Source organism: Canis lupus, chromosome 6, assembly GCF_003254725.2.
Source record: "Canis lupus dingo isolate Sandy chromosome 6, ASM325472v2, whole genome shotgun sequence".
Lineage (NCBI taxonomy): Eukaryota > Metazoa > Chordata > Mammalia > Carnivora > Canidae > Canis > Canis lupus.
The window spans coordinates 7,238,804-7,248,222 of NC_064248.1; the positions used below are offsets into that span (position 1 = coordinate 7,238,804).

The 9,419-nt window shown below is 60.7% G+C and overlaps 1 protein-coding gene across 1 annotated transcript in view; it reads left to right on the forward strand.

Moving 5' to 3' along the window:
* The window catches only part of SRRM3 (serine/arginine repetitive matrix 3), a 55,023-nt gene extending 46,430 nt beyond the window's left edge, over window positions 1–8,593 (forward strand). Inside the window, 6 exon segments of the mRNA XM_025425871.3 lie at window positions 3,626–4,008; window positions 4,808–5,032; window positions 5,136–5,273; window positions 5,599–5,644; window positions 5,646–5,678; window positions 7,040–8,593. Coding sequence (XP_025281656.1) covers window positions 3,626–4,008; window positions 4,808–5,032; window positions 5,136–5,273; window positions 5,599–5,644; window positions 5,646–5,678; window positions 7,040–7,540 — 1,326 coding nt within the window. The 3' untranslated portion in view covers window positions 7,541–8,593.
* The last annotated feature ends 826 nt before the right edge of the window (window positions 8,594–9,419 follow it).

Here is a 9,419-nt window from a genome sequence, read left to right on the forward strand (position 1 = left end):
TGGTATTGAGCTGAGGGCCTATAAGCATTAGCCAGGCTGTGGGGTGAGGCGGTAAGGGCAGGGAAGGGGAAGAAGGAACAGCAGTCACAAGGAACAGGCTTCTAGAGGAGATCTTAGGAGGTCCCTGGTACAACAGTCCTGTCTAGCTATGAAATCCCATGGTGTCTGGACTTGGATCTCCCTAAATTCCTGGGAAGAAAGAGACCAAGCCAATCTGAGGATGAGGCTCACCCTCTGGCAGGATCATGGTGACCCTTTCTCCAGGGAGGAATGGGGTGGATAAGGCTGTGAGATTGGCCATAGGAGGCCTCCCGAAGGAAGGCACTATCTGCCATCCTGCCCAACAGTATCTTCCTCCCATCCTGCACCATCCTGGCACGTGGGAGTGCCCAGACCTTCCTGCACTGCTCTGACCCCATACATCTGTGAGGGGACTGTAAGTCACATGTGCTCTCAAAAGAACCTCTCAACCCCTATTCATACCCATCCAGCAAAGACCCCAGTTATCCCCACTTTACCAAAGGGGTGACTGAGGCCCACAAGAGTTAGGTCACTTCCTGAAGGTCTCACAGCAAACTCATATCAGGGCTGATTCCAGGGTGTTCCACTTTGCCAGTTGCTATCATCTGAAGCAATCATCCAGCACTTTGCTTGGAGGAAGGGAAAGGGTTCGACTCTGAGGCTCACCAGGTGGGAAGTGTCCAGATGAGCAGAGGGGATCTGACGCCGAAGCATGGGCCTCAGCAATTGGGGGTAGCAGCATGACAGGGGTGGACATCCACCCAACCCAGACCCGACCCGTTTTGTTCCTAACATTCCTGCCACACCACCAGCCCAACAACAGTGGGAAGTAGAGAGGGCCCCCACGGTGCCTGTGGGAAGGAACATGGAAGACCCCAGTGTCCTTCTCCCACTGCCTCTCTCCTGAAGTCAGAGAAGATGGCACAGATCCAGAGTCTAGGTTAGAGCCAGGCAGGGTTCACAGCCATGTCCTGACACCCCCCTCCCACAGTTTAATAATATTCTCCCTGTTTGCCTTGCTGCGCATCCCCCTCTGGCTGCAGTACTAGCAAGGGCTTCTTAAGGGCAGGGTCCAGTGTTTCCTGGGTGTGTATGGGTCACTATGCCTTGGTTCTCAGGGCTCCCCCACCTAGTATCTGTGGACAATCCAGGAGATAGGGAAGAACTTGGAAATGTGAAGATCCTGGAGGTTTCTTTCTCATGTGCCTCCTCTGGTGGGAAAAGGATGCTGAATGAGAGAACCTAGTGCTGAGGGCTTGGGAGCTGTGGGCACTGACCACCTGCTGGGGTGGAAGGGACATGTGTCAAGGGAGCCAGAGATCTCCCCCTGACGTCTGCTGAGAATGGAACTGCCATCTCAGAGGGGCAATGGCTAGTTAGCCCAGTTCCCATGTCTCCTAGCTTAGAATGAGGAGTGAGCTGGTGATTAAGAGAGTCTGGGTGCTCAGAGGGGCACCTCAGTACCCAGTGACATCCACTCAAAGCCGAAAGGAAACACGGGCTCTCCCAGGAGGCCTTCAGGGCCCATTTGACTCTGGACAGCTGCACACACCTGCTACAGCTAGTGTTCATTGGCTGCTTCAGCCACCAATCACGAGCTCTGTGCCTTTCCACCAATGAGACTGACTTCTTGGCTCTGCCTCCAAGCCCTGGCTGGATTCGGGCTTGCACAGAAAGGCCTTGGCCCCACCCTGCCTGCTGCAGGAAGCACCAGGGCTGTGTGGGGGAAACCATCTTGCCTCCAGTTTCTTGGTAGCTAGGTGCCCTGAGGGGTGGTAGTTGGTTTGTTGGCTCATCCAAAGAGCCTGCTAAAAAAGCTTGGCCCCGACCCTGCCCCTCTTTTAGGACTTCCCGGTTTGGGCCCCTACCCTTGTAAAGACATTACTTATTCCTTCCTCAGCAAAGGGCATCAAGGCCCTACTAATGCCAAGTTCTATGATCAAAACTGAGTTTATAGAGCTGAATCCAAAAACAAAAAATCTGCCCTGGAGGTGCTCAAAGCCAAGTCGGTGCTGGTGATTGGGGGTGGGGTAGGAGTGGGGGACAGCTTTCCAAACAGATGAGTGTAATCAACTGTTATCTGATGGAAGCCCAAGGACAGGAGGAGGGGTCAGTTCTGTGAAGGGAGGAGGATGGAGAGGGTGGTCGGGGTGCACAGAGAATCCTGGAATATTTGCTCTGGAAGGGACTTCAGGAAGCAAAGCCCAACCCTCTCATTTTGTGGATGGGGAAACTGAGGCCCAGGATGGGGAAGTGACTTAGCCAGGGTGACTCAGTGAGGTAGTAGCAGGCTCTCAGACCCCCTGGTTGCCAGCCAGGGCCCTTTAGATGGTACCAGGCTCCGTTTCTGGTTTTCTGGATCCCAACTGCACTTTTGGAAAAACATTTGACATCTCTATCCGACAGTCACCCAAGAGGTGCCTGCCCAGGCCCGAGGAGCCGGGCGCTGCCAGTCCTTCCTCCAGAGGCGGTGTGGCCTCCTCTCGGCCTAGAATGGGGTGGTTGCGTTTTTCTCTCTCTCTCTCTATCTCTCTTGCATTTTTGTGAATCTAATGATGAACTTACGCTACCACACTTTTCCCTTCTCTTACACATCTTACCTACTAAAGGAGGAAGTGCCACTTTATTGGTAAGTGGACGTTAACCAAGAGGGACTTAAAAAAAAATCAGAACTTAAAAAAAAAAAAGGAAAAGAAAAGAGAGAAACAGAAAGACAGTCGGGTGCTACTGACAGCTCCACAGGTCTCTGCAGGGCCGGAAAACAAAGAAAGAAAAATGTTAACAGAAAAAAAAAAAAAAATGTCAGTTCCCCCAGGAGTTCAGACATTGTTTTTTGGTTTTGGTATCTAATGACATTTGTGGATTTTGTTTTTTATTTCTGTTTTTCCTCCCTTTCTTCGGTTCAGTTTTGAGTTCAGTTGTCCCGCCCCGCCCCCACCCCCCATCTGTGTGCCGTGTGCCCCCACCATCCCCCTCACCCCCCCCACGCGCTGGGGGGGGCTTGGCCTGGGGGGGCTGGCCCTGGCCCGGCCTCCCGGTGCCCGCCCTCTCTCTCCTCTCTGCCGGGATCGTCCGTCCCATCGGGGGCCAATGCCAGCCCCCGTGCCCGTCCTGGAGCCCCCCCTCCGTTTCAGCACCCCTCCCCTCCACCGCTCCGTCCCTCCTGTGTTTTGCATGCCGAGAACCTTGCATGAGCTGCACTGTTGAGGCCAGAAGGTGGACACTCAGGAGAGGCAGAGGCAGGGCAGGCGCGGGGAACCGTGTGTGCGATGCTCCGGGACTGGCAGCCCCCGGCCTGGGCCCGGTGAAAGCCCCCTCTCCTTCTCTCCCCCCACCCCACCCACCCGTTCTCTCACCCTCGACCTCGCTGCCTTCTCTTGGTCTGTCCTCTCTCTGCCTCTCCTTCTCTCTCTCTGCCCGGCTCCGTCTTTTCTCCTGCTTCTCTAACTTCCCTGGCTCTGCCTCTGCCTCTCTCTCTGCTCTGGCCTCTCGACCGCCTCGCTTTTCTGTCTCTGCGGGCGCCTCTCCCGGGGGCCCCGTCTCTGTCTGCGCCTCCGTCCCCTCTCCACCCCCTCCGTGCCCTCTCTGCCTCTCTCCCCGTCAGAAGCCCAGCTCGCCCTCGCCCAGGGCCCGCGACCAGGCGGAGGCCGGCGCAACCACGCCGCCCGCGCGGGGCAAGGAGAGCCCGAGCCCGCGTTCGGCGCCGTCGTCGCAGGGCAGAGGAGGCCGCGCGGCGGGCGGGGCGGCCAGGCGGCGGCGGCGGCGGCGAAGGCGGCGGCGGCGCTCCCGGTCCTCGGCGTCCGCGCCCCGCCGCAGGGGCCGCCGGCGCGCCCGGCCCGCGCCGCCCCGGGGCTCGTCGCGCTCGCTCAGCAGGGCCCGCTCCAGCAGCGACTCCGGCGGCGGCGGCGGCGGCGGCGGGGGTGGCGGCGCCCCCGGCCCGGGACCCGAGCCCGGCTCCGAGCGAGGCCACGGCGCGCACGGGAAACGGTGAGCGGCGCGGCCCCGGGTCCGTCGGGTGCCCCCTCTCGGTCCCGAGCATCTGCCCCGCCCTGCTCGCGAGGAACACTTGCCCCCACCCGCCCCCTCCGTCCCAGTGGGACACCCTACCCGCGCTGACCCCCGTCCCTCCCCACGGAACACCTCCTCCCCCACAGCCCTGAACACCTGCTCCCCCCGGCCCGCTCCTCTCCCCCACGCGGATGCCTCCCCCCGCCCCCGCCCCCCCCCCCGGACTACCCTTCCTGCCCCCCGAGATCCCTCTCCCCCGGTGAAGCACCCTTCCTCCCCCCCCTCCCCGCCCACTGACCCCTCTCCTTCCTTCTCAACAAGCCCTCCCTTCCGTGATCACTGCCCCCCACCCCGACTACGGAGCTCCCTCCCCCACCCAGCGATCTCTCTCCCTCTTCCCCACTCACTGAGGTCCCCCCTCCCTGAGCGCTCTCTCCCCACCAAGGAGCCCTCCCTTCCCCACAAAGATCACCCTCCTCCCCAAGAGCCCCCCGCTCCCCAGGATTCTCCTCCCATTGAGGAGCACTCTCCTCCCTCATTTGCCGCCCTCCCTGATCACTCTCCCTACACCGGGAACACTCTTCCACTCTTGTCACTACCCCACGCCCACCCCCCGCGCTTTCCCTCCTCTGGAATCGAGTTCGGCTCCAGCAACTCACGCACCACTTGTTGCTCATCCACACCTCCTCCTCCATAGAACTCCCGTACCGAGTCCCTGGCCCTCCACGGAGCCCACTTTGTCCCTGGCTGAGTCCCTGTCGCCGTGCCCCCCCTCCAGGGCTAAGGAGCGGCCCCCGCGCGCCCGGCCGGCCAGCACCTCCCCGTCCCCGGGCGCGCACGGCAGGCACGGCGGCCCAGAGGGGAAGAGCTCGTCGCGCAGCCCCGGCCCCCACCCGCTCTCGTGGAGCTCCAGCCGCTCGCCCTCCAAGTCCCGCTCGCGCTCCGCGGAGAAGAGGACCCGCAGCCCCAGCCGCTCGCCGTCGCCCAAGAAAACCTTGAGCCGGTAAGTGCGGGCCCGCGGTCCGGCCGGGCGCAGGGGGGGCGCGGCGGGGCTGGGCCCGGGCGAGCCAGCCGGGCCACGTGGCTCACTTCGGCCGGGCCCGCAGGGACAAGGACAGCGAGGGCCGCGCGAGGCACGCCGAGGCCGAGGCCGCCCGCGCCCGGCGCCGCTCCCGCAGCTACTCGCCCATCCGCAAGCGGCGCCGGGACTCGCCCAGCTTCATGGAGCCGCGGCGCATCACCAGGTACGAAAGGGCCCGGCTAGGCCACAGGAAACCCCTGGGGGACCGACGCACTGAGCCCGGCGCTGGGAGATGGGAGGGGAGGGGAGGTTCCCGGGAGCGAAGAGGGCCTGGAGGAGGAGAGAGGTGAGAACTGGACGTGTTGAGGAGCGCAGGACTGAGAAGCCCACAGCGGGGAGGGGGCTGTGTCCTTGGGTCTGGGTGGGCAGCAGCAGGCACCGACCTGAGCTCCCGAAGATTCCAGCCATCCCTCCTGGAGCCCCTCCCTCTCCATCCTCCCCACATCCATCTCCTGGCAATGATGTCTCCTTTTCTCCTTCATCTCAAGGTCCAGCCTGCAGAGTGGCCTGTGGCCGGCCTGGGGGCCGGGTGGACCCCCTCCCCACAGGCTGCAGGGGAGATGCCCATGTGAGCTGATCTGGCTCTGTTCAGCTGTCATCTGTCTGCCTCTCCTTTTGTCACTAACCTCACTGCTCACCTCCCAGCCACCCCAGGGTGGGGGAGGGAGGGATTCGGAGGAGAGAGCACCAGCAGCCTGCTCTCTGGAGCAGCTGTGGGAGGTCTCGTCCCTTCCACTCTGCCCTGCCCCAACCCAAGTCCAATGGGGCTGTGTGGAGGGTGTGGGAAAATACTGCAGAAGCCACCTCAGAGTTTCTGTGCCAGGACTGGAGGGTGTGGGCGTAGGTAACCCTGTGAAATTATGGTCTATGTTTGTGGAAATCAGCCTGAAGCCCTAGACCCCTGACTTGGGGTAGAGGGCTCCGCCACAGGCCCTGCTGGGCAGGCTACCTTGGGACATTGGTGTGTCTCTCTGGATCTGGGTTCTCATGTCTGCACAATAAGCAGGGCTCCCTGAGTGTCTTTTCAGCTCTTACATGGACTGATTCTCAAACCAACCCTTCCAAGTCCTTGGTGATACAGATTGTAGCTGAGGGAGGAAAAGGCATTACCTTCTCCCCTCAGCCCAGAACAAGAGGCCAGATGGCCAGGATTGGGACACTCCTTCGACAGGCCCACACCTCGCCCATAGGCGGAGGGTCCTAGAGGACTGCCCTGCACCTTCCACCTGGCACCTCCCTCAGCCCCTTTCCCAGGCTGCCTCCTCCTCCTCCCACTAACGTACACCTGTTTTCTTCCTCAGAATTAACCCCACGCCATGGGGCATTGTTGCTTCCTTAACCGCTCTCTTTTCTTTTCTCTGGGTCACAGCCTCCTGGCTTCAAACTAACTCTGGGCCGGTGGGAGGTAGTTGAGTGAGGAGCAGGGGCCAGCGGGACTGGGCTGGGCCTTGGGCATGGGCATGGGCAGCAGCGGCCAGGGGTCTCCTTCTTGTTCCCTTGAAGTGACCTGACAAACCCAAACTCAATTCTGGGGGGGAACAGAGAAGCAGGGCTGGACTATATCCACAACCCTTTCCATGCCCAGAAACCACAGCTTAGCTTCGTTGATGGGAGCTGTTTATATTTAAGTTTCACTTATCCGACAAATATTTATTGAGCATCTACTCAGTGAAGCAGAGACTTGGTCCCCTTTCCCTGAAGACAAGGGGAGGAGAAAATGAAATGACCAATGGAAATTGGCAAGAGACCACTGAGTGTCTGATCCTTTTGGGGCAGGGGGCACTCCAAGCCAGAGCTCAGGGGAAACTGAGGCAGGGAAGCCCTGGCCACTGCTGGGGAAGGGCTGGGGCCTGAGTGAGGGCCAAGACAGAGCTCAGGGCGGAGCTCAGGGACTTGAATGGCCTATAATCAGCTTTTCCCTCCCGGCAGTGCCCGGAAGCGTCCCATCCCCTACTACCGGCCCAGCCCCTCATCCTCCTCCAGCTGCCTGAGCAGCGACTACTCAAGCCGGAGCCCCAGCCGCAGCCCCAGCCCGGGCCACAGCCACGGAAGCTACAGCAGCCGCAGCCGGGGGACCCGCAGCCGCACGCGCAGCCCCTCCCGGACCCCCAGTCCCAGTCCCAGCTATCACAGCCGAAGCAGCTCAGAGAGTGGGGGCTTCTGAGCCCAGACAGACCCAGCTTGATGCCCCCTGGCATAGGGCAAGGCAAGGGGTCAGGCTCCAGGGCCTGTGAGGGGGCCTGCACCCTACCGCTCAAAGAGGTCCCTGGGCCAGGGAAGACCTTGAGGGTGGGTGCCCTGCAGCTGAGGAGGAGCTGGGTTCTGCTGCTTCTAGAGGGTCCCCACCCCCACCTCCTGCCTGCCCACCACATCCAGGGAACAAAGAGCCGTTGCGAACACAGGGATCACCCTGTCCCCCTTTCTGCTTGATGCCAGCTAACCAGGCTGGGGACAGCTCAGTGGACCCAGGGACACCTCGGAAGGTGCCAGACCTGGGAGCCTCCCCTACCCACTCCACAGGGCCCGCGGCTCCTCTTTCTCAATGGGCAGACAAGGAGGTGGGAAGGCAAGCAGGATCTAAATTAGACAGAAGGAAGAATGGCCTAACCCTTGGTGCATCACCATCCAGGCTGGGGTGCTGCTTTCTTCTGAGCTGGCTGCAGGATCCTGGCTGAGGGCTGGAGGCAGGCCCCACAGCCTCCCCCAGCCCCTCCTCTGGCCCAGGAGTACCCAGATGACTAGGTGGGCCCCTAAGCCCCAGCCTGAAGAGCAGGGGAGCTCACTCCTGGTCCCACCTCTCCTCTCTGGGCCAGGCGCTCCCCTTCAGTCTTTGCCCCCATGCCCTGGGACAAGCAGCCAGGCCTACAGCATGACTAGAGGTGGGACAGTCAGACCACACTGCATCTGACCCTGAGGTCAAAAGGGGTTCAGATCAGGAGGTGGAAGAGAGAAGGGGTAGATGGAAGAAGAGTCTGTAAGGAGTATCGGGGGAAAGCAATGCAGTCTGATGACGGAGCAAGCCCTGGTGTCCCAGTGTGCCCTGTGTCTGGGACATGGACCAGATGGCAGCACAGGGTCACAGGCATAGAATAACATGCACTTCAGGGCCTGCCCAAGGGAGCACTTCCTTCTTGGGGTTTGGTGGGGAGGTGGTGAGTGAAGGCTACCCAGAGAAGGGTGCTACAGCTCTTTGAAGAAAGGGTAAGATCTAGACCGAGGGCCTTGGCCTGGGGCATCGATGGGGAAGCAGTGGCCCCCAGCCCTCTTCTGCTGCTCCCAGCCCACTCCTCCTGGGGCCCTCAGGGATCTCACAAAGTCTTCCTTGGCCCAACAGGGCACATGCCCTGGGCTCCCATGGGGGGAGGGGTCTGGGGTCTGGTCCGGGTTCCCCTTCTCCCTATATCCCCCTCCCTCTTTCTCCGCGGTGCGGATAAAAATTGGACTCCAATAAAACACTCGGTGCCCGGATGGCAGGTGGTGAGATCAGGCCTCTGTGGATTTGGGCACCTGGGGAGTGTGGGGAGGGCATAAGGTCCTGGGGTCCTTCCCTCCAAGAAGTGAGAGGGGTGCAGACTCTATCCCAGAGAGAAGATCTGGCACCAAGGAGCCAGAGCCCCGTGCATCCATCCCCCTGCCTCAATGCAGCAGCAGAGCACACAGCTTAGTGGGGAGGAAAACCAGGGACCCAGGAAGACTTTCCTTTCAGTCTAAACACTCTGGGGGCTTTGAACACCACCACTTCCTTTCCCATCATTGTCCTTGACACCAATACAGCTGACCTGCCTCCTTGGGCCCTCCATGCATGACCTCTCCATCTCCAAAAGTTCCAGTGAGCTCATGGTCCAAGACCTAACTCAGCTGCCTCCTACTCCAAGGAGCCTTCCTGATCCCCAGCTGCAGTGGCGACTCTCACCCAGGGGTCCCTCCAGCTCTTTTGGCTTTGTCCCTGCCTTTAGGGCCCCAAGCTCTTTTTTGGCTTATTTGTTGATCTCTCCCTAAATCTGAGTCTCTGGAGCCCAGGCCATGCCTTCTTGGCCTCTGCCTCCCCTAAACAGGCACCCTTGAGATGTCTGTCAAATGAGCAAAGAAGTGAACCTGGGAGCCAGGAGTGAGGCGGTCCAGAAACCTTGGGGGAGGGGAGGTACCAAAGGCAAGGTGTGATGGTGGCAGATAGACACTAGAGGGCGAAAGAGAGGAGGAAAATTGCCTGTGGGTGGCGGGCCAGGAGTGGCGCAGAACAGGCTGGAAGTGAGAGGGAGAGAGCCCTGGGGGAGGGTCCATGTCAGCCTGGAAACTCAAAGCTCGTGTC